This window comes from Lontra canadensis, unplaced genomic scaffold (genome assembly GCF_010015895.1).
Source record: "Lontra canadensis isolate GAN:19392208 unplaced genomic scaffold, GSC_riverotter_1.0 scaffold1, whole genome shotgun sequence".
Lineage (NCBI taxonomy): Eukaryota > Metazoa > Chordata > Mammalia > Carnivora > Mustelidae > Lontra > Lontra canadensis.
In genome coordinates, this window is record NW_022630995.1 from 18,143,156 (window position 1) to 18,169,340 (window position 26,185).

Consider the following 26,185-nt stretch of genomic DNA (forward strand, 5'->3'; position numbering starts at 1 on the left):
AAAAACAATTATCAGAAGAAAAAAGGTGAACTCTCTTGGACTGCTTCTAGTTATCAGAGTTGTCAAAGTTTGGATGACCATGTCAACAAATACAGTCACAGGTATGGCCAGACTAAAACATTTAATGTAATTTCAGAAACTCAACCACCTCTGCTACTGAACTACTGGTGTATATACATGAAGGCTCAACATATCCATGTGCCCAGTTTGTTGTCTTTCTTCAAAGACTGTCTGCTTTGATGGAGAGAGAAAGGAAAGCCACACTTGTAGCCACAAGGGAACTTGGATAATCACCTAGTTCTCTTAGCAGAGTTCTCCCTGGAAATGTACAGAACTGCTCTCCAGATAATCCAGCTGAAGAACACTCATATTTCATAACTTCTGGCTTCCCAATGACAGTTTTCCTGTCATGATGACTTTGGAGTTTAGCTATGAGATGAGAGCAAATCAACTTTAAGAATTGAAGAGTATCAATACTTCATTTCCAATCCTTTCTCAAATTATATTTCCTGAGACACATGAGCTTTGAAGGATATAAAAATGGCAGCCTTGTGGGCATGGGATTATAGAAAGAACCAGTAGAAAGTCTGGCTAAAAGAGTAAACTACATGTGACTTGCCAAGCTGTCAGGGGGGAAAAAAAATAGCATCTATCAGAAAACAGCATCTGCTCTACCCCTGCCCTCACTAACAGCCAGCTGTTTTCAGTTCTTCTCACCTGCTGGCCAGGTTCTCTCAGGATGAACTCTTGCCAGGGGTGAAACAAATCCAGACAGTCGAGACTGAGCAATCAAGCTACATCAGTCCTTTCTGTGTTTCTGAGGCCATGAACTCCTTCTGCCCATCTTGCCCTGGACCTTTGGTTTCCTATGGCTCGCCAGGATGCCAGCAGTTTCTGTGAACTGTAGAATGCCCCGCTTACTCTGTCTCCAATAATAACATCCTCCTGGTTTCTGCTTATCAAGCCTTTGGGTCATTATCTCCCCAGCTCAGTCCATGTGATCCTAATTACATTATGACTAAAGGTATGTGGCAATTTTTATTCGTTTGTTTGTTTTCTTTTTGGAAACAATTCCTATATCAAATTTAGCCTTTGATAAAAGTCTAGTGAAATTAACGTTGTATATTTTAACTTCTTTTCTACATCCACGGATGCCCCTTACTGTCAGTAATTAGCAATGGTAGATTTCCAGTATGCACACGTTTCATCTTTTTTAAAGTTTTCCTTGAAAATATCAAACCTTTAAGCTCTAATGAATCTTTAGGCACAATGAATTCAACTTGACTACTGTGCTGTATTCGTCAATCTTTTCTCTTGAGAGTCTGCTATATTTAATCCAGTTTTAAGAATGTGTTTAATAATTCGAATGTCTGAAACATATGGAAATCTTAGATTCCTTGAAGAAAGTCTGTTGTATTTCACTCAGTATTGGTGCTTTAAAATGTGGTAGAGAAATAAAGATTTCAGACTTTGTGGCACATTGCCTGAGTTCAAATCTCAATTCCGCCATGACTTTGGACAAGTCATTTAATTTCTTTCTGCCTCAATTTCAATGTAATTGTGCCTACACTATAGGTTGGTTACAAAGATAAAATAAGTTAATACACGTACATGGTTTAGAAAAATACCTGGCATGCAGTATATTTTTAATAAGTGAGCTACTACTATTGTTGATGTTGCCATTCATCTGTATCTTTATTTCTTTGATGAAAGTATCAACAATAGTTTCAAATTCATCGTTAACTATTTTTTCAGGAAACTTATTGCACAGTTGAATGCAAAGCAATTCTTTAGAAATCACAGTATTAAAAAATTCATGCATATGGACATTGCAAAATATACAAAATAGATAATCTAACCATGTAACATTAGACATGGCAAACAAATAAATAATAGCATTGTGGCAGAGATGCTAACCCCGGAGACAAAGGAAGAGCCCTCCAAAATCTATTTAGATATTCAACAGTTCTTTTGGTCCCTGAAGCTAGTAAGAGTGAAACTAGCGGAGACAGATAAAATGAAGACAGAGGATACAGAAGCTCTTAGAGAGATTACAGTCCCAGTAATTGTAGTTTCCCAAGAAATTTACATATCATCCAGTCTAACCTAGTCCCATCATGGCACAGATGAGAACTCAGAAACACACAGGGCACAGGTGCTATTTGGATCATACGGTTTTGAAGAAAATGAGTTAGAACCATGTCTTATCTAGAGATCCTATTTGCCATGTCACGGTAACTGCTTATGTCTGAGATCTCAGATTGAAACTACTACGGCCGCATGTTTGAAAGTAAGCTTCATCATATATGCATTTTACCGACAAGACTCCCCAAAGACTACTAAATTTAACTCTGAGTCTTAATTGGCCAGAAAAGTCCTTATCGATAACAAATTCTATCAACCTTCCTGGAGGTTTGCTTAGTCTTTGTTTTATGACAGATGGCTTTTCCCTAATTAAGACTCCTTTCAGAATACAGAGATTATGCACTACACCTTGAGAAAGCAAATCCCTATTCTCCTAAGAGCCCCATGTTCTTAATATCCAAAGGAACCGAGGCAAAGAAGCTGAACATAATCCAGTCCTCCTTTTCCAGCTGAGCTTTCATTTCATACTTCACTACAGTTTCTCTAATCCCCACTTTCTCTTTGGGTTGCAGGGTATGGCGAGCCCACAACACGTTTAAAATCCCTGCTGATCTGTTGAGACGCTACACGGTGCATGACAGGGCTTGGCAAGCATGTGCATTGAGACCTTTTTTGTTAAATTTTTTTTAAACATCTAAATAAAACAGAGCCTGTGTTACCATCAGTTTTACTCTGTTTTGGAGGCCACTAACTCTTCTTGTTACTCCCAGGAGCGCCCCTTCATAGAACAGACATCGTCCCAATTGGGATGCGACCAAACAGCTGGATTACAGTGGAGCATTACCCAACTGGCAGAATTCCTTAGCCACACACATCCACATGCACACAGCATCCTGCAGAAACAAGACTTACAAATGAATGCTTGAAGACTCATTTCTCACTCTGACCCCTGGGGTCAATGATGTCAGAGAAACTATTTCTGAAAAGAGCTCTAGAGTGGGAGTGAACGGTCGGGACCAACAGTAATGAGCAGCTCTTGAAGGTCACAGCTGTTGAGCATCTAATTGGAACTTGAAAAGCTGAGTCCCAAGTTATTAATGATCTCGCTGATAAACTTTTTTTTTTTCTTTTTCCCCACTCCAAGTCATAGAAGCTCTTCCTCTAACTTGGAAGATAAAGCAAAGAGCTGCTCTAGCTATAAATGCAAGACTTTTCCTGTCTAGATGCAGCTGTGCGTACTCGACTGCCTTCCTTCCTCACACACTCCGTGTACACCGGTGACCTTCATACAAATTGAGGCACGCCTCCTGATTCTAAGATCTCTCCTAAGGGAAGAGACCATCAACTCTGCCAAATATTTTGTTTTAGCTTGTTAGCTACTCAGTATTATAAAACAGACTGAATGAAATCAAATAAGTGATTTACTCAGAGAGCCAAAATGATCCTTTCCTTACTTTAGATATGCATGTGGCAGAAAGCACAACACCTTCATTTGGGACACATATGCTATATTACGTGTTTTTACGTTGCGTTATGAGAGGTGGAAATAATACTTCCACAGACCAGGAAAAATTATACTAGAGGATAAAAAGAACTGTCTGCTTTTCTCAAAAAAATCACTAAGGACAAAGTAATGCAGACATGAGGGCATAGAAGGTGTACGATTAAAAAATAAGGAAACACATCACACACGAGAATTCTATGCCAGAAAGCATCCCATATCCCTCAAGGATGATTTAAATCAGATTTGCTCCCCTTCCTGCTTCATTTGGCCTATTGATTTATAATTTCTTCCCAGGCAGGGGTTAAATCTTCACATTTCTCCTATTCATCCAGACATTTATTTATACACAGTAGGTTCACAGTAAATGCTCGCTGAATGAAGGAAATGAAATGCTTTAATTATAATGTCTTTCCAACTGGAGGGCTCTCAGAACAGCACTGCTCTCAGAACAGCAAGCCACTAAGGTTCTTTTTTTTTTTTTTTAAAGATTTTATTTATTTATTTGGCAGACAGAGATCACAAGTAGACAGAGAGGCAGGCAGAGAGAGAGAGAGGAGGAAGCAGGCTCCCTGGTAAGCAGAGAGCCCGATGTGGGGCTCTATCCCAGGACCCTGGGATCATGACCTGAGCCCAAGGCAGAGGCTTTAACCCACTGAGCCACCCAGGCGCCCCACCACTAAAGTTCTTGAATGAACCCCTGAGGCTGTCACAGAATGATGCAAGGCACTCACCTTTCCTCCCTCACCTCCCCGCAACCCCCCAGCAACCCTAAGGGAATTACTGAGCAGCTTCCACCAAGCCCAGAAGCAAACAACTGAAATCGGAACTGCAGCCTGTTAGTAAGACCTAAGTTAGACTAGGGGAGAAACTTGGCTCCTGTAGGGTAGAGACCGGGGCAGAGTATCTCATGAGATTTTACTGAGATTCAGGTCTGTGAAAGAACATGTGTGCAAACACACATCCTCCTTGTCTATTCTTTTTCCTTCCTTTTTTTGCTTAATAAGCTCATCAGTGATATGTCATATAAGCATAACAATATATTGTCAGCTGCCCCCTGCTTTCATAGGTGGTGGTCTACAGATCACAAGTATTTTGCATTTGAATTTTAATTCATATATCATTAAAGAAACATTTATTGAGCAAATATCATGAGCCACAGATAATAATATTAAGAACCCTAGCAAATACATGGTGAATAAAAAACAGTGCCATATCTCAAGACTCTTATGATCACGGAGGAAAGTTGTATATATGCATAACTATATATGATAGTGTAATAAGTTCCTTAATACATTTTATTGTCAAATGTTGCCTTCTACACTTATACAAGAATGCACAGATCAGTACATCTCCATCATTCTTGCTTCTCCATACAACAACAAAAATAAGAAGTTTCCACCAAACCCAAGTCATTTAATCATCTATCAAATCTCTTGATATTTTCCCATTATCACAGCAGTGTGATGGTACCTTTTTCTTCAGTAGTGTCAGATCACCTAAGCAGCGGTGCAGGGAGACTTGAATAATGAATGGAGAGATCCCCATTCCCTTCAAACTATAATAACAACCTACATGCAAAATCCCAAAAGGCAAAATCTATATCTCCACCATCTCTGTTCACCAAACTCAATGCCAAGGAATGGAATTTTCTAGCCATGACAAATACTGAAATAAATAGTGCCTTATTAAAATGAGGGGCGCCAGGTTGGCTCAGTGGGTTAAGCCTCTGCCTTCGGTTCAGGTCACAAACCCAGAGTCCTGGGATCAAGCCTTGCATCTGTCTCACTGCTCAGCAGGGGGTCTGCTTCCCCACCCCACCCCCTTCTGCCTGCCTCTCTGCCTACTTGTGATCTCTGTCTGTCAAATAAATAAATTAAATCTTTAAAATGAAACTATTCATATATCCATGTAATCTGAGAAGACTGTTTTGTTTTGTTTTGTTTTGTTTTGTCTTGTTTTTTGAGGATGGGGCAAAACTAGTTACTATATGGTAAGATTTTTACAGTTAATCTTGAAAGGCCCAGGGAACAGCTAATCAGCAAAAACAGTCAGAAATGCTATCCAAATTCTCTTCACTTCCTTTCTACATTTATACTAACCCTTCTGGAACAATTCATACATTTATGTGATTTTTTCTCTCTGTAGGTGATACCCAAATCTGCTGCTAAAGATCTAATCTACTTTAATTCCCATTATTCTCAAAATTCCTACAGAATGGGCTCATGAACACCTAGAAATTTATCATATTGAAAACTAAAATCATTACTTTCCTCAGAAACCAGTATTCCTTGCCAACTATTTAATTCAATGTGCAGATAAGGAATATAAGCACAGGTTGAACTCACAGCCATAAAATATTCTTAAAACCACATGTAATGATTTCAAAGCCTTTTATTTAATATACTCCCTTTTTAAAGAAATAATGAAAGTGCTTTTAGTTTTTCAATTTTAAAGTCCATGGTCACAATGTCTCAAATATTTTGCCCCAAGTATAAATTAAAAGTGTAATTTTGCACATTTCAAAGTAGTTAATGCCTGCATTTATATTCAACTTGCATTTAGATCCATTTGTAAATGGGAAAATGCACTTGTCTTCAGGGTTGTAGTAGACTCAAGAAGGAAAAAGCTTCATACTTCTTTTCCATAATATCAAAGAATTTTAGATTTGGCAAGGACTTTACAAATAGTAGCCAACCCATTAATTTTATGGATGGGATATTATACAAATTACTTCAATTTACATAGTTCTACAAGTAGCAGATGGTAGATTAATACTAAGGTGACTATATACATTATCACCCAAATCAGGACACTTTTGAGAATGAAAGAGGACACTGTTAGAGATTCCTGCAGGATAACAGGTCTCTCTGGGAAAACCAGGACATATGGTCAGCCTAACTGTAACACATGCACCCTGTATTTGCCATTTTAATTGAGACTAGTCAGTCTGCCATAGAGACAAGAAACAAACAGGACAGATAAAACTTATGTGTTACATATACATAATGTATAGGCAGGTAATTTGGGAGGCAGAGGCAGAATCATAAAATGTATTAAGAATAGACAGTAAGTTAGTAAATCACAGACATAGGATTAGTGGAACAGAGGTCTATTAAACATCAGTAACAAGGACAGAACAAAGAAGAGTGTTACTTAGAATAGGAAGTGAAGACCGTAAGCCTTAAATATTCATAAATCCCAGATCATGTCACCTCCAGAGTAACATTTACTCATCCCTAAATCTTCCTCCCTTAAGGACATCCATTATGGCCCCTCTCTGACCTACGGAGTCTCTGCTTAAAAAACAGATATAAGCCATAGCAGCACAACACATTAAACCGTGAACTACGGCTGTGATCAGGTATACACATACCTGCGTCTCTGCAACAAAGGAAGCCAGTGTTACCTTCAGGCCCCTCCAACTACTGAGTTTCCTTGCTTATCTGATCTTTGTAACCACACAATCAGGAAAAGTCACTGATGAGGCAGAAAGGAAATTCGGATATTGCAACACTGTATAAAACAGAATTAATATGTGATCCTGCTCCAGTCCATCCCATGGAACTCCGTGCTAATTGTGTGTACATCTATACTACAGCTTTCTCCTTGCCTTCCCACTACAGAAAAAAAACCACAGGATTCCAGAATCTTGTCATCTTCGTCTGTGAGCCCTTCACTCCCATGACCTTAGTTATAACTTCTCTAGTAGTTTATGTAAGTTCCTACACAACAGAACATATCTCAAAAATCTCATTAATTCATTTACTCATTCAACAAACATGAGTACCTTTCACAGAGAATGCTCAATTTTGGGGTACTTAGAATATAAAGATGAAAGGGACAGTGTCTGCTATTAAACAGAGTCCAAGGTAGAAAACAGATAAGTCAACAGACGAGGTATAATAGTGCTGTCATACCTTAGCTGCCAGGGATCAAGGAAGCCTTCCCATAGGAAGTGACACCAGACAATATAGAACAGATTAAAAGAGAGAAGAGAAAAATACACTCACTGACACATTACCCACTGATGCTATGACATTTTTAAGTACATGATACAGATTAACTCATTTAATACCATAAGTCTATCAATTATTATGGTTATTACTCCTATTTGAAAGATACAGAGAGGCTTGGAGAGGTCAGACATTTGGGAAGTAATGGAGTCTGGATTGAACACCCGACATTCTGGCCCAAGAAACAGTCCTCTTTATCACTAAATTACACTGCCTCTTACCCCAAATACCAAGAACTAAAATATGACTGGGATTCAGAAAGGCAAAAAAGGGAGAGAAGGGCATGGCCACGAGAGAACCCAAAGCAACAGAGTTAGACGTGGCATGGGTATAAGGAGTAACTGTAAGAGATGAAGACATTAAATTGGGAATGGCCCAGAAAATTAGATTACTAAAGCTCTTACCAAAATACTTATAATGTCCCATGTCATGTGGCCGCATAATTCAAAGTTTGTATCACAATCTTGTACGAGGAAAACAAGTAAATACTTTATGTAGCATGGAAAACAAAAACCAAAACAAGTCTTGTCGTTTTCAATTAATGATAACTTACTTTAGATTTATAGTTACATCTTATAAACATTTTACATCCTCTGAACTACAACACAACACCTATAAAGATTTTAACAGAGTGTATATATAATCTAAAGTAGAGTTCTATCCATGGGTTACTTAACCATTTCTACTTTGTTTAAATTTCACACATGTAATTATTATCTACAACCCTATAGACAGGCACTTGTGTATATGTGTATGACAATACTATGTTGTAGTAGACGTTTATTTTAAAATAGTAAACAGATTTGTTTAACAGGAGAAATAAAATATAGGTAAGAAATAAACCAGCAAAATACATATTTTCATAAGCTGTTCAAATAATTCTGCTAGACTCTCTTCCCATTATAAATAATCAAATTATTTTTCATTTTCTATAAGTAATTACATTATTTAATATGGGCAAAACCAAATTTATAAATATCAAATGAACAAAATAGTCTATCTATTTTTCCAGATGTGAAAGTGTGGGATTAAATTACTTTTACAAGATCAACAGTTTCGAAGAAAATTAAGAAGTCAATCATTTTGAATTCCTAAGATTTTTAAAAAGTAAAAGTCTTAATGCATTTACTTTTTAACATAGAAATAAAGGTGTATATAAATATTTTTCTGTCTAAGCAAATGCATTGGAAATAATGTTAATTTTTTATATTTAAGCCTAGTTTTGATAAACATGACAATTTTAACATTATGATTCTTTTTTTTTTTTAAGGTTTTATTTATTTATCTGACAGACAGATCACAAGTAGGCAGAGAGGCAGGCAGAGAGAGAGAGAGGGGAGGAAGCAGGCTCCATCCTAGGACCCTGAGATCATGACCTGAGCCAAAGGCATAGGCTTTAACCCACTGAGCCACCCAGGCGCCCCCATAGTATAATTCTTAAATTCTAAAATGATTTCAGTATTTCAACAAGTCTTCACCTTCTTTTTTTGGCTACAAACTACATATAAATATAGTATAACATATACATATGCATATACATATACATATTTAAATTCATTCAGTTAAAACTCATTACAATATATAATCTTTAGTTTAATTATTAATTCATAAGCCTGATCCAAAAATATTTTAGTGTTTTTCTTTTAATCTCCAGCAGTATTAAACATCCCAGAAATAAAAATTTTAAATTTGTACTACATACTTTTAAAATGGTTCACTCCAGCACTGCTTTAGCCTGATGTATTATAATTAACTATTGATCAAAAAGGAACAGGGAAAAGCCATCCCCAAATAGGAGAAAATTACTAAACTTAGTCATACTTCCTTGATTCCATCGTATATACTCATAAACCTCATCCCCTATTATTTGCTCTATTTATACATAGGGCATTTAAGAAAGATCATGGCATCAATAATTTATCACTGAGAATCAAAAACACTTTCATTTTCTCATCCATTTAGCTCATGCTCTGTCATCCTTTTGTATATATGAACTTTCTGTGGATTAGCATTAGTAAAGGCTGCCAGAGGGGCAAAGCATAAAAAAGGTTTGGGACTTCCTCTACCTCACCAACATGTCGAGCCATGATTTGATCACCTTCAACAGCTTATAATTTTCTCTTCCCCAAATGTAGGTGTATCCCCAGGATCTCTCATTGCCTATTATCTTCTATGCTTTGGGTAATCTCATAACCCCCCACGGCCTTAATTATCACCTTTACGTTGAAAACTCCTAACTTTATCACTAGCAATAACTTTTCCCTTGATATTTAGATTCATATCGTAGAGTTTGCCTAACCTTTACACTTCTAACCCAGTATTTTGAAGACCAAACTCTCCATTTTTCCCTGAAAACCAAAGCTTCCTCTTGACATCCTAATTCTGTGAATGGTACCAACCCAGCCACCGAGGCATCTTTGATTCCCTCGTCCTCACTTCCTACATCCAATTAACCGGTAACCAGGTTCTGCTGATTCATGTGCTTCTCTCACACAGTTCATCTTCTCTCCATCCCCATTGCTAGCTCCCCAGTTCAGACACTCATTACCTTCTGCCCTACGGCAACAACCTAACTGATCTACTTTCAAGTCCCGCTCTACCCTCAAGTTCCCCACATCATCCTGACAGTTTCTAAACTGCAACTCTGATCAAGAGCTTCTAAAGAATTTCAGCGGCAGACGAAATTATGTACAAAGTCTCACCCGGACATTTAAGACCCCCCTACAAGATGGTTACAACCTACCCTTCCCCTTCAAACTTCCTGCCTCACTATTTCTTCCCTCATGTCCATATTGCTGGTTAAACTACTCTTCACTGTTTGATGAAAATGACAGAATTCTTTCCAACTAAAATTTTGTTCACATAATTCAATACTTTGGAGAACCCCCATCCTCCAGCACCTCCCAACTGCTTGCAAAGGATCCTAGGGATTTTCAAGAGTTAGTTAAAATACCACATTATCTAAGAATGCTTTACCCACTCTCCCTTCTATCCTACCTATTCTCCCTTCTATCCTACCCCCCATGCCACACCAGGAATGCCATCTCTTCCTTCTTTAAAATACTACAGCACTTGTGGGACACCGCATTTCACCAAATCATAGCCAAACGCTTACTGGTATACTTCGGTCTCCGACAACAGACTACAAATTCTGAGGAAAGGAAATGCCTTACAGAGTCTTCTATGTACATTACAGGCACAAAGTATGTGAATTAAATTAACGAGTTATTTTCTCTTTTAAACATTTGAGTTTAGTTACCCAAGCTATCAACTCATAATGGGCCCAAAGTATAAAGACAGTATTTTAGAATATTACTTTGTCTTTTCTTCAACCCTAACAGAAATATGAACAAGGACTAAATAAATTCACTGAAAATTCTCCGTGGATCTTTCATTTCATATCTCTGGTATAATTATTCAAAAAAAAAAAAAAAAGCCAATAAAAAAAGGGGTAGGGGTAAATAGTGGTAGATATCACTTACTGGTCTCAAGGACTATATGCTTATCATATTTAATATATTTATATATGATACCTAATCATTACAACAATGTAAGTACTTTTAGCATCACACTATACAGAAGAGATAATTTTTTTTCAAGCATAAGTCCTTGAACCTGGTTAAGACTGCTAATATAAAGTGAAGCTGGGAATAGACCTAAATATTTCTGACCCCAGAGCTCAGATAATAATGGTGATTCATGGTACTATTCTCTCTGTAACATTCAAAGCAAAATGGTGAAAATTGAATGATATGTCTAATAACCAAGAAAAAGAAATTGCTTCTCAGGTAGTCAATAGTGAGGGAAAGTAATCATAGCAAGGGAAAAGTCATCAATTTAATGAACTATATATATAAAAGAGAAAAAGAATAGTGTCTTGACCAAGTTTCTATATTTCTGGACTGGAGACTGTATGACAAATGCAGAATCTAAAAGCACAGACATAAGCCAATCTATGAGAGTACAATGTTTTATACACCGCACCTGTCCTGTCCTCCCCTTTCATCTTAATTTAGGGTCAAGGCTCCGCTAAATATAGTGGAAGTTTCATTTGTATCTGGGATACACTGCAGATCTCTTTTGCTACATCCATTAAGTTGAAAGGAAACAGAAGAAAAAGGAAAGGATTTACTAATAATTGACTAATTTATTCTAAGAAGTATCTGTCATTGATAGTGTCAAATATGCTCCTTTGGGACATATGTACAATTATTAACACATGGCAGATACTCAAGTAATGAGTTAATGAAACAACTTGCAATACATTCCTAACTAAATCAAAGGAGCGTATTTTTTTTTTTGCCTAAATGTTAGTTTAGCTTCTAGTTCCCATCATTCATATTGTTTGTAATAAGAAATATATAATATATATAATTTATAATTTATAAAAATATATAAAATATAATTTCCATAAGCCTTTTGAGAACCTATTCATACCCTTCTCAGATGAAAAAGGGAAAATAATTTACAGTTTATGCCAAAAGAAACAAAAGAATTTATCATATTTCCCTATTAATTCTTTAAGGCCAAACTCACCAACACATTTATTTTCAACTGGATTCATCATGTTGGTATTTATACCATTCGGGAAAGAAAAAGCTCCTACAGAAATGCTTTGAAATCATGTTCAGGGCTGCAAGGTTTATTATTATTCTTTTAACCTCTGTGTTTTACCTATTTCTGTAGAGACCTATTACCCTTTTCCCACATCAAAGTATAATATGGCCCGAGATGTATATAAGAATTCTAAAGAGTAATGAGCAAATAATGTGTTTTGAATATTAATTAGACCTAACTTTTTGTCTACCTTAGCAAACCTCACTGTAAGACAAAAGTGAACAGGGTCTTTCTTCTGAAATAATACTACAGTAATATAAAACAAGAAGCTAACACAGCACTTTGAAGACCACATTATACTGTTCTCTTGCAGTAACAATTACATCCAGAAGACTGAGCTTGTAAAGCAGAGGTTTTTCCATTGCTATAGCAATATTAATCTGTCCTTCTGTGACAAGTTCCTTCAACTCCATATCGCCCTATGAACGCCTAGTCTTTACCTACATATGCCAGACTATAATGTAATAACAAAATTAGAATGAGCTTTTCCAAAAAATTTGGGAGTAGGGGGAGTAAAAATATGAGAACACGCCAGAAGGATAACTTATCAAAGTCAATATAAGTAACACTAACAAAAACAGTAAGAGTAACAGTCTCAGATTTTGCAATGATCACCAGTTATAGCAAAGGCAAATAAAAAACCAGACAGAAATGAAGAGAAATTGTTCACTATATGCCCATGCTTAACTTTCAGGACATTCTAGTTGAGAATCAAGAGAAAGGTAACTGTTCTGTCAAGAATAGGGCTTGGGGGGGCGCCTGGGTGGCTCAGTGGGTTAAAGCCCCTGCCTTCGGCTCAGGTCATGATCCAGGGTCCTGGGATCGAGCCCCACATTGGGCTCTCTGCTCAGCAGGGAGCCTGCTTCCCCTTCTCTCTCTCTGCCTGCCTCTCTGCCTACTTGTGATCTCTGTCAAATAAATAAAATCTTAAAAAAAAAAAAAATAGTGCTTGGGATGGGTGAATATGAAGGAAAATCAATACAATTCAACCCTACATCAAATTTTTAGCTAAGCTGAAGAGGACTCAGGTGGCATAGGACATTCCAACCGGCAAAGATAATATCATTCGCAAAGATACAGGAAGCTGACAGAACTTCCATGAGACTGAAGAGTAAGACATACGTGGCAATGTCGTCTGAGATAAGAGAAAATGTGTTGCCTACTAATCATATTTACTAGATGTATATGCTCTGGCCTGTAGGTTTTAAAGCATCTCACACTTACCACTCCCTGTTCCTCATTTATTCCAGTGGCCATTGATTTACCCTATCATGTTGGCTGAGTTCATGGTATATAAAAGAATTGACTCCATTCCCAAATCATTTTGTTCAACAAGTAACCCAGCAAGAGTTTTTGCCACCCTTTCCCTGCCTCTATCAGTTTGTTACAATACTGTCACCTGTACAATGAGGTGAGCTCTTCAGCTATGGTCTTAGACTCATGACTTTAAAAATGCTTATTTTTTTAGTACAGTTTTGATTTTTTAGACTCTTACCCACTGAGAATATTAGACATCTCTTTAAGAAATAGTATCCCTCTACAATGTCATCAAAGGATAGGCTAGTCTCATAATCAGTTTTAATTAGGCAAGAGTATAAATCAAGGATCATTTTTGAGGTAGTCTCAAAAGATACATGGAGATTATCTTTTGTTATTATTTTATTAAATGATGTGTCATGTTATGCTGTTAATGAGTACAAATATGAGCAAATTAGTGTCCTGTATTCTTCCAAATTTTGACATGGAACATTGTACTAAGAACTGAATGAATGTCAAATATATCTAAACTGCAGATCAACTGTCCGAATTGTTCAACCTGTTTCCCTGCCACAGTACTGAGAAGTATCTATAATAAGAATTCTGTTTCTTGCCTCATGGGAACACAAGAGAGCTCAAAGTCAGATCTAATCTTGGCTCCACTCTAACCCTGCTAGGTATCACTGGGAGGTAGAAGGAAGGATTGAATAAAAATCCTAGGAGATGCTCTTTTGTTACAGAGTATCTTATCATACCTAAGACAAAACAGAATGCTTCACAAAGAATGGTAATTTTTTTTTCTTTTTGATGAGCATCACTTATGATCAACAAATGGCATTTTTAATTATCTTTTTTTTATTCTTTTTTTTCAGATTTGTATATTGTATTTAAGTTACGAGCTTTTAATTAGGGGCCCAAAAGTTACGTTTCTATTCAAAGGAATGTGTTGAAGAAGTTACTTATAACACCATCATTCCACACCATCATTCTCTGTTTCATCTTGTCTTTCTTACCTCAGTAAGTGGTACAGTCACTCATCATGCTTTCTTTTAAGCTAGAAACCTCTTTGTCCTCTGAGTTTTCTTTTGGTCTAGTCACATATCCCATGAATCTCTAACTCCTGTCCATTGATCCTCATTATTACTGATGTCACTCACACTTTGAGTCAGGGCTAGCATCATTTCTTACTTGACTCAATAGAATAACCTTCCTATCTCCAGTCTTGAAGTCTCTAGTTCATTGTTAATACAGGCAGCAGGTCAGTCTTTGCTTAATGCCTGTAAGATTAATTTAATTGTTCCCTCACTCCCATCAGCAAAAGTCTCAACTCTACATAACGTTGTATCATGCCATCCTGATCAGATCTTTAACCACTTCTGCATATAATTTCTGCTCCTACATTTAGAACTCCCTCTCGAACATGCACAGACCAAATCTTGTTTATCATACTTTTACAAACAAGGTTCTTGGCCTCTTTGGTTATAGGGTAGAGATATCCCCTAGCAAGCACCTGCCACACTGTACTCTATTGTGTCCCTGTGCTCACTGAGAGATCAGAGTTTGAGTTTCCTGTCTGTGTCTTCCTAGCACTTAGCCCAGTATCCAGTAGGCATTTATGCTCAATCCAGTGTCATTGAAAAAAATAAAAAAGGGCAAGAGTGAACTATGGAACATCCGGTATTTTATAATTTAGATCAATTTTACTTTTGTTTAAAGTAACAAAACAAATCAAATGGAGTTTTCTACTTACAATTATCATAAAAGCATTCCCATTTATAAACATAAAAACCCAAGAACGGGAAAAATGAGAAAAAAAAAAAAAATGTTGGCAGAGTTTGATTTGATTCTCCCAAAGGACAGAATACACAAGTTCCTTGTAAAAGCATTTTGGCTCTTCCAAAGGTAAGCTCTAAAATGAGCACAGGGTAGCATTTTTTATAACTTGTCAAGATTTAAATGCTTTCGCTGCATTCTGAGAGAACACACTTATGAACTCTGCACACTCCATGTGTGGCTTGCAGGAGGGTTATTTGTAGATCATCTCAATGAACTTATGCATCTGCAGGAGAATCACAATTAAACCAAGGAAAATCCTGATAAAAAACACATTTACATTCCTTTGGTTTCAAGGAAAAGTCTTGATATCTAGTCATTAACTGGGCAATCTGACCTCAGACTTCCTTCTGCCTTAATGTGCTAAAGAGAAACATGTCTTCTGAGAACAATGTTTTTAAACTCTTTATGCTTTGCTGCTCTACTGTGAAGTCCTAATTCCTGTGAATCCAAACACTCATTAACTCTTAAGAACGGTTATTAGCTATCCTGAGTCAAATAAATATAAAATTTTAAAAAGGACAAAGTTTAATTTCAAGCCAATAAAAAGATTTTTTTTTTAATGTTGTTAGGATTGCTTTTGTTGGCTTTCTCCTCAGTTTTCTGGCTATCTATAGGACAGAGGTTAACATTTTTAAAAGGAGCATCAATTTGATTTTTCAATTAAAAATTACATTAATATGTCTTTATATTGATTTCTGAGTTTTCTGTATCTTAAATTATCTTGCTTCTGTAGCAAACAGTTGTTTTTATTTTAAGAAATGTGGAGGAAAGGAGAAGGGGAGGGAGCCAGAGTTCACTGGACATCTGCTTGTTTGCATTCCTTCCTGTCTTTTCAACTTGAAGAGCTCAAAGTAATGTGGTATTTTTCCTTTCACTTTCATTTTTAATACGTGTCTAAGCATTCCAGCTGTATGTATCATCTTGTGTATCAGAAAAGATAATGCCCCTGTAATATTTACTTTTTTTTCTTCTTTATTTTTTCTTTAGGGAGTACTAGAAGATGACCTTCAGATGCTCTTTACCTAATAAAATTACTTTTGCACCAAAGCAACTTTCAAAAAATATTGTCTCCTTATAACAGATTAACATGATTCTGCAGGCTCCTTTTAAAATCACATGACGTTTACCTCAGTCTCCACTTATGAGATCACATACTTATGCTTTCTTTACTGTCTAAAGCAAAATATAATGAAAATTTCCTATTTGTAAGTTGAGAGAAAAGCATGATTTAGAACCCATTACTGTACTGAAAGTTGTCACATACATGGCAAAAAGTAAAAGCTAGTAACATAGAAAAATCTTATTAAACTATAAATGTTGGGGAGCATTTAAATTCAGCCAACTACTTAGCAAAAGTTCTATAGGAAAAAGTATTCTGACTGATATTCTGATTCTTTTCCCCTCAAAATTGAGTTGCCAGCAGACGTGTGTGTGTGTGTGTGTGTGTGTGTGTGTGTGTAAATGTTAGCTGCTGGCTTGAACATTTATAACATTTACTCAAAAATTAAACTTCGTTTTTGGATTCCTTCCTCAGGAGTACTAGAAACTGTGATGAATGTACATGCATTGAAAGAACTTAAATAATATTAATTTTGTATTATTATTTTAAAATATAAATCAAAAGCCAACATCATAAGGAAAATTTTGCAACTGTTGAAGCATATTTTGTGAAAAATATGACTGCATCCAATATAGACACTTCAGGTTTGAAATGATAAAACAAAGAGCAGAAGAAAAAAAAATAAAAAAGAATTTCTTGAAGAATGTTTACTATACATTTTCCCTGAATTTGCTGAACACACTAGAAACAATTGCACACACTTCTGTGGAAGTACATGCACTCCCCATCACTAATCATCAACACCAAGGAAGGAATGCGAATCTGGATGGAAAGATTCTAGGCCATTGACTGAACTAGGTGACTGAGCAGACAGAGCCACCATGAAGGCCAAGTCACTCTCACACTTACTCTTTCTATGTAGCTGCAGTAATTGAAGAGGTTTAACTCTTACATGTCAGAATTGAAAAATCCATCTCAGATGGGTTTACGATATTTTTCTCTTGGTCCCTGAGCTGAAAACCAAGTTTTCCAGCTTATTTTACCAGGGAATACGGTTATGGGGTCAAGAAGATAAGCTCAGTGCTATTTTGTGTTCCTTTGCCAGTATTTCTTGTGTGAATATCCCCTTGAAGAAATTATGGAGTAGGAGAGGTGACACTGTTTTAGGAAAAGACTCGATTAATTATGGTTCCCCTAGCCAAATGCTTCCCAGCCTTTTTCATGTAGTTTACAAATAAAACTGTTAATATGGTATATAATATAATGTAATATAATATAAATGTATTTCATATATACAATATATATGAAAAATATATATGAAATATATACATATTGCATTCATATAAGTTTATCAATTGTTTAAATATTATCAAAGAACATTAACATAAAAATATATCATGTATATAAATAAAATGTATATTACATATCACATTATACTTATTATATTATATTATATTCCCTATAGGAAATAAGAGGGATAAGGAGTATGGAGTTTAGTGAGAAAAATTACATTGCCTAAGTATTGGATAAATTATTGGGGAAAAGAACAGTATTGAATTTTTGCAAGTATTCTATTTCTCACTAGAGCTTCAAGAGATGGATGTCAGGGGCGCCTGGGTGGCTCAGTGGGTTAAAGCCTCTGTCTTCGGCTCAGGTCATGATCCCAGAGTCCTGGGATCGAGCCCCACATTGGGCTCTCTGCTGAGCAGAGAGCTTTCTCCTCTCTCTCTGCCTGCCTCTCTGCCTACTTGTGATCTCTCTTCTCTTAAAAAAAAAAAGAAAAGAAAAAAAAAAGAGAGATGGATGTCATTCACTGCATTTGCCAGGTGCAAAGACAATATTATAAAGCACTGTCAACATTTTCATAAGAAAATTATGTTGCTTTTATAACTATCACTTTTCTATCAGATTTTATGCTTTAAATGACTATACACAATTCCCAACCAAGATGTGTTCATCCTACTCTCCTCAAAAACTTGGTAGTTTCCATTGATGAGATTTTTTTCTTTCCCCAAACACGCAGATGATCAGAAATGTTAAAATTTGTCTTTTACAAGCATCACATTTTACAATAGTTGAAATGGTCACTAAAAGTAATTTGAAATTTCCTGCGATACTGCAGAGATATTTCAAACCCATTCAGAAATTAAAGTCAAACACTTTGGCATAATGAGGAGGCTCTAACACAGAACAAGCATGCAGGGTTCAACGACTTGCTGGGAGACCGCTAGATGCAGACAGACATCAGCCTCATTGAGCGGATGCTGACGAGAACAAATGAGAAGACACATTTGGGGCACTGCCTGGGGCGGAGCCTTCCAGGAGTCCCTGCCCAGCCTCCCCCAACCCCCTCTCCCCACCGCTGGCCGCACCTTGGGCTGCACTCTGGGCTCCTTGGGCACCTGGACCACGACCTCCTCTGGCAGCTCCACGGGGCCCTTGTCCACGATGAGTAGTGGCCCGCTCTGCGGCTGGTTGCTGAAGGAGATGTCTGGGTGGGAGAGCGCCTCCGGGGCTGCGCTCAGCATGTCGCAGTGGAGCAGGAAGGGCTGGATGTCGCTCACTGTGCTTGCCACCTGCGGGGACCGCAGGGCGCACCATCAGACTCCGCTCAGCTCAGGCCCGCTGCAGAGGAGCCCAGCTAGAGGCTATTCCCGAGGCTGCTCTCTGCCGCAGGCCCTAGTCCCTGGACTCCAGCCACCCCAGGCCCCACTCAGATAACCTGGAGCTGAGGAGAACACATCCCCCGTCCCCGAGTGTCGTGCGGATTGTGTATTTCTGTCCTAGCTAAACACTACCTCAACCTAATCCTTAGCAGTAATTGGAAAATTAGACATAATTATTGAAAGCAGAGAAAGCTACTTGAAAAAAATATAAATTTTATATTTTATAGATTCATAGCATTCTGCTGTAAAATTATAGCCATTAAATTCTCTAAGCATAAATAAAAATGTTACTGAACTAAGTATTTACACACAAAAAGCTTGATAAGGTAATGGGTGCCGACAGTTTCAGAGAGGTGTTTATTTATTTATTTATTTTATTAGTCTCATTTTGTTTGTTATGTTGTTACATTTACATGGATTGTTTTATATTTATATGTTTCAGGTAATTTAACATTTTTTGAAAGATACTGTATTAAGATCTGTGATGAACATCAGGGTGAAAAAGATATACATACATTTTTGCCATTTAAATACACAGTGATTTTACTGACAAATGGTACATATTACATAAATGAATAAATATGGAAGACCAAGACAATAATGAAAAAATAAAATTGTACACATATGATTTTTTTAATAATTCACAAAACGGTCATACATTATATGCCATGAAAAACAGAGCCATTTAAGTACAGGTTTGTTTTTGTTTTGTTTTGTTTTTTTAATTTTCTGGTGCACTGATACCCGAGATACACATTTTTCTACACTAACTGCAGCTAGTCTTATAAACAGGAACGGTAATGAAAATGTTCCTACTACCAGAAAGAAACAGACTTTACAAGGAAAAAGACTTTGCTTTACACAATTATCTTTAACATACTATAACATGCATAGTTAAAAACATATTAAAAATGCTATCTGACTACCATTCAGAACTCAGGAGAGAAACTAGGAAATTCAATAAAACAAGAGAATTTTATGATCATCTTTCTAACACTCTAAGTTTATACAGTGGTGCTATAATTTCTTGACATATAAAATTTGCAAATTAAGACTGAAATACGTGTTCTCTCCCAAATCACAAGAAACTAACCCTTATAGAAAACAAAAATATTGGGGCGCCTGGGTGGCTCAGTGGGTTAAGCTGCTGCCTTCGGCTCAGGTCATGATCTCAGGGTCCTGGGATCAAGTCCCGCATCGGGCTCCCTGCTCAGCGGGGAGCCTGCTTCCTCCTTTCTCTGCCTGCCTCTCTGCCTACTTGTGATCTCTCTCTGTCAAATAAATAAATAAAATCTTAAAAAAAAAGAAAACAAAAATATTAAGAAATTTGTCCAACAACCCATCTTCCATGAAAAAAAAAAAAAGTTTAGACTAGAACTAGCCAGTCTGCAACATAACTAAGTTCAAAATTGTTCTGAAACATCATTTTTATTTCTACTCACTATAATGAGTGAATATTAAAATATCCGGGCAAAAAGTAATCTCTGCAATTTTGCTAGATTGTGTAAATGAAAAAGGTGTGAAAGAAGAAAACAAGTTTTAAGACCAAAATGTTGTGAAAATCAAAGTATCTAAAAAAATCATCTCCTTTGTTTAACTCCAATGCTGTCTTTTCTGAACTTCTGACTTCTAAAATATCCCTCTCGTCATTGCCGAAAATATGACTACTTTTTAATTATTTTTTACATGATATATACAGGTATGTTTCCCCTAACATCTTTATAAACTATACTATGGTAAGAAATTAGCAAAAGATGATAAAGCTGTATTTTCCTGCAAGCTTCAGTTATAATAGAGTTGAAAGTTTTCACCCTCAACCAAGTTAATGTCTACGGACATTTGGAGTGATGGAGCATGCACTTATTTGTTCATTCGACAAATATTTATTGAGTTTAGATTGCGTGCTAGGTCTTTTTCTTGGTGGTGGAGATTCTGGTGAGCAAAAGAGAGCACATGTCTACTTGAATGAATCATCTATTCTGGTGTAGAAGACAGAATATACTAACAGGTAAGCAATTTTTTAAAAAGTTTAGAAATATAAGTAATCTACAGAAAGTTTAAATAGAATAATATGTAAGGAAACCCTGTTTCAGGTTTTATGGAAGACTTATTTATGTTTGGGAGTAAAAATTTAAACTGCGATCTCAATGAGATTGGAAGTTGCTAGCCATAAAAAAAAAAAAAAAAAGAAAGAAAGAAAGAAAATGAAAAGAAAAGAAAAGTCAGGAGTAAAGAGCATTCCAGGCTGCTGCAATTTCTCAGGTTGGAACTACCTCAGGTCTAGTCAAGAAATAGCCCAATGGTGGCACCTGGGGCTGTCATTAAGAATCCACCTTCGGCTCAGGTCAAGATCCCAGGGTCCTGGAATCAAGCTCCACATCGGGCTTCCTGCTCAGCAGGAAGCTTGCTTCTCCCTCTCCCTTGTGTTCCCTCTCAAGTTTCTCCCCCTGTCAAATAAATAATAAACAAATCTTAAAAAAAAAAAAAAAAAAAGAAAGAAAGAAAGAAAGAAACAGCACAATGGCCAATGAATCTATAAGTAGTAGGCTGGGAGAAGAATGTTCTGGAATGAGATCAAAGAGCTAAGCTACAGCCAGAGCATGGGCTCATACTGAATGAAGTTTCTGAGAAGGAAGCACAGGGCAGGACAGGGAAATAGACTTGGGAATAGTGACCTCTCCTAAACTAGAGATTATTTTGGGAAAGGTCAATTTCTAGAGTAAGCAGAGAATGACAAAGGATTTTAAATGCATACAAGGAGGAATCGCCATGAGCTGCAAAGTGTAATAATACTTTCTGTATTAAAAGAAAGAATCTATGCTTACCCAAGAAGTAAGAACAAACTCACAAGAAAGCAAGATCCAGAGACCTAGAAGAAACAGGTTTGGATTGGAGAATAGAATGATTTCACAGCAAGACGGAGGAATACAATAGATCAGAAAAGTTTAGTAGACTTTGTTAAACTGAAGGAAATTAGACTTTGATTTGTTCCATGAAACTGGAGACTCTTACACGTCTATAGATTGGAGGCTCCTTTAACTTCTCTACAAAAGGAACCCAGTGTCGGCAATCCGTGGCAGCCGCGGTGGACTGGCTATTACACGGCCCACATGGACAAGGGCTATCAGAATAGACCCCGAATCCGGACTTCTGTTTTTAAAATACTGGATATGTTACACTTAAAATACTGTATGACTTCGGGAGAAATATTTATTTGAGCTATAAATATAAATCTCATTTGTCTTCCTGAAGTTATTACGAAAAAAAGTTTTCAAGATAAACATCACGGTTTTAAGTCTGGTATTCCATTAGAGGCTCAGAATCTGAGGTCTGGAAAGAATCATGAGACTCACACGCTAGCTAATAGCCCCGAGGGCATGACCGCTAAAAAACTTGGAAACAAAATTTGCATGTAAGAGGCACTGATCAGAAGCTCAGTCTGTCCTTGGGCAGCCAATTCCATCTGAGGCAGTAAGTTCTTCCTCCCGTGGAGAAAGGCGGTATCTATACCCAGGCATTCTCCAACCCACTTGTCTGAAATCTACACAAATAGGCTGCGCAAAATAAATTCTGTTCCCAGAAGGTACTTATCATCCAGTATATTTGAGGAGAGCCTTCACATCCTAAATGTCTCTTTTCCTCTTCAGATTAATAAGGAGAAAGATAATTTAGAAGCACACACACAACCTCCCTCCCACCTTACTCCTCTCCCTTCTCCATTTGAGGTCGCGTTTTCAAACTCTATTGTATGGATTCGAAGATATCTCAAAGGTAATTCTGGTTTGGGGGCAGGAGGTAATGATAAGGCCACCATATCTTGTCTTTCTTTCTAACCTTCTTCAGAAAGAGAGACATTTCATCTTATTTGCTTTAAGAAGTACACATCTCATTAAGACTTTATATTTCTAAAAAAGAGAGATTCGCTAATAGTTTACAAATTCAAATTGCTTTCATCATAAATAATATTCAACACTCATCATAAGTAATATGAGTCATTGCCATATCCAAACTGTCTACATAATCAGTGCATACTCGGTTTTTTCACTATGTATACACTTTGATTCTGCTTTCCCTAGTGGGAAGCATGAAATATGAAAATTAATATTTCACAATCTACTGAAATGATCAAAATATTTCCCCATGTTTATGTTAGTCTCCAAACATCAAAAGCCATCAGAGCACCAAAGTTCCTGAATAATAGTCTGGGGTGAACTTAAGGCAAGAATTAAGAACAGGAAAAATAATGAGCACATAAGATGTAAAGTCCGTAAGATGTAAAGTCCGTATGATGCCAGTACCAGAGTTTTCATCTTGTCTGTGGAGCTTAAAATTGAAATAAATATCAAAAAAATCATATTTTTAATGATATATAGTTTCTGAGATCAAGATTTGTAAATAATAAAAATACTAAGTAAACATTATTTTTCTAACCAATTTTAACTGTTACTCTTTTCTTGTTCTCCTTTGATTAATAGCTATGTAATTCAGTCAATTATTCAGCTTCTTCCTCCAAATATCTATTGATCATAATATTAAGCATGGGATCTCCACAAAACCATGGGTTGTCATGCTATTTATGAGGTGAGACAAAGGCCAACAATAATGCACCACCAAAGAGTATTTATCAGAACTACAAGTGATTTAAGTTTCAAACACTAAGGATGTTCCTCACAAGTCATTTGTTTCTGTGGTTGGGAGCAATATTTTAACATATTTTTAAGATCAGTAGCTAATTACGAACCTTTATTGAGTTTGAAATGTACTACAATTACAATGATGTAGTTCATCTTTGTACTAACCCTAACCCACTCCTGAATTTCATCTTTTACCATTACCTCTAGGTTAACATAAACACAATACTTTTTTTTTCCTTTAAATGAAACTTTAAAAATTTTACTTGTTTTGTCTTGTAATATTCTAGCTCATTCTTCTATATGTTGTTTAGGTGGGTTTATTTATCATTTAAATCATAGGTCTGCGAAATAAGGCAAATGCTCGGAAGTCATTAAAATGCCTTTGGAAGAAGCCACCATAAGATGTTTATGAGATTTTTGAGTTTCTCTTCTATGAACTATTTCAAATGTCACTGCATCATTAGATTGACGGCTCTAAATCTATTTTTTTTCACCTTAATATTGCTGATATTATTATCTATGACTCACTGGATATGAGTATTCATAGAGTTATTGTGTTCAGCTAACTGTAAGGTGCTGTATAAATGCTAGAAATTATCCTGAAATACTTATATGGATAATTGATAGGGGATGTCTAATCCCACTTCAGTGTAATATACATATTACCAGGAGAGAAAGAGGTAGAGAGAAGGAGGAATAAGAAAGTGGGGGAGGGAGGGATCAGTGAAGAGAGGGAAAGAGAGAGAAAAGTAGAAACAGACAAGCAGACTCTTGCTTCTGCTTCTTTTCTTGTCAGTAAAGGCATTTTTCCAATTCCACTTCCTTATGCATATTGAAAGGCGCTACCTGTCCCCCACCACCTTCATTTTGGCCTTATAAGAAGATTACTTCTTTCCTGATTTCTCCCTAAGGTGTAGGTGGCAGGTGTATAATTTCTTTACCAGCTGGGTAGTAAGCTCTAACAATAGTCATAGAGTTTCAATCCAAGCACCTGACAAGGAATCCACCAGGTAGAAATTACAAAATGGAAGTTCTAACACAGAAAAATCTGTTTCATTCTGGTTCTCAAAAGAAAACGGTTCTGTAGTGATAAATGCCCACTTGTGTCTGATGAAGCAACTTTCACAGCATACATGGATATTATTCAATTTAACTCAAAGTACTTCCTGTCCAGACTGAATTGTTTCCTGAAGCATTGGTATGCCCTATGTGGGTAAGCAATTTCCCTTCAAACTGGGTTCCTTATTCTTCTTCTCTACAACACAGCTTGTTACAGTAAAATAAAACATATTATGGCTAAACTGTTACCACGAGACTGAACAATCAAGATATAAAAACTGTATGATATTCTGAGACTAGTGGAAGAGTCAAACATTGGTTATGAATAAAGCTAAAGGGGAACTTAATCCCTATTTGTTAAAAAATAAAAGAAAGAGCACTTAAAGAATACTTTTTAATTGGCTTTCAAGTCTGGCATCTTTCATGTCCTAAAAGTAGAGGGGAAAATTGTGGTTCATTCATTGTAATAGTTGCCTAGATTGTAATACTGAGATGTAAATATTTTATTTTATTTTTTTATTTTTTTTAAAGATTTTATTTATTGATTTGACAGAGAGAGATCACAAGTAGACAGAGAGGCAGGCAGAGAGAGAGAGAGGGAAGCAGGCTCCCTGCTGAGCAGAGAGCCCGATGCGGGACTCGATCCCAGGACCCTGAGATCATGACCTGAGCCGAAGGCAGCAGCTTAACCCACTGAGCCACCCAGTCGCCCGAGATGTAAATATTTTAAACATTTGTTAAAATGAGTAAAGTTTCTGTTGTTATAAATTTATTTTTAAAAATTTAGCTTCTGACAAGAAGACATTATTTTCACTCAAATTCAATAAAATGTATATTACACACCTTATTTATCAGAATAATGTTTTTTTCTTTTCTAATCAAAAATATCTGCTTTTTTTTAAATAAACATAAGGTAAACAGATTTTTTTTTGAAGATTTTATTTACTTGAGAGGGAGAGAGCATGAGGTGGGGAGGGTCAGAGGGAAAAGCAGACTCTCTGCTGAGCGCGGAACCCGATGTGGGACTCAAACCTGGGACTCCAGAATCATGACCTGAACTGAAGTCAGTCGCTTAACCAACTGAGACACCCAGGTGCCCTAAATTAAACAGATTTAAATTCATGGTAACAAGAATAAAGCTCTGGAATTTATTATTTGGAAAATACTGATTTCTTTTAATTTCCTTCCCTCTACTTTCTTGTAAAGTATACTAAAATGTTAATGGCATGGAAGCTATGCTTTTAGAGTGCTATAAAGTAAATAATTCTTTAAGAATCTTTACAACAATAGTAATGATGCCCTTTTCCTTAATCACAGGGTCAATTATACCTGATATGTGGGGAAAACCCTATATATTTTGACAGAAATCTATCTCGTTAGTTAGTTCTATCTTAAGTTAATCATAACTGGCATCACTGAAGATGGTTGAGAAGAATGAAAAGTTTTTATCTACT

At 36.5% G+C, this 26,185-nt stretch overlaps 1 protein-coding gene across 1 annotated transcript in view; it reads right to left on the reverse strand.

The window, feature by feature from the left end:
* Positions 1-26,185, reverse strand: part of ADGRL3 (adhesion G protein-coupled receptor L3) — a 792,227-nt gene that overhangs the window by 457,931 nt on the left and 308,111 nt on the right. The window contains exon 4 of the mRNA XM_032849431.1: positions 18,745-18,948. Within this exon, the coding sequence (XP_032705322.1) occupies positions 18,745-18,948 (204 nt within the window). The remainder of the gene's footprint in view (positions 1-18,744; positions 18,949-26,185) is intronic.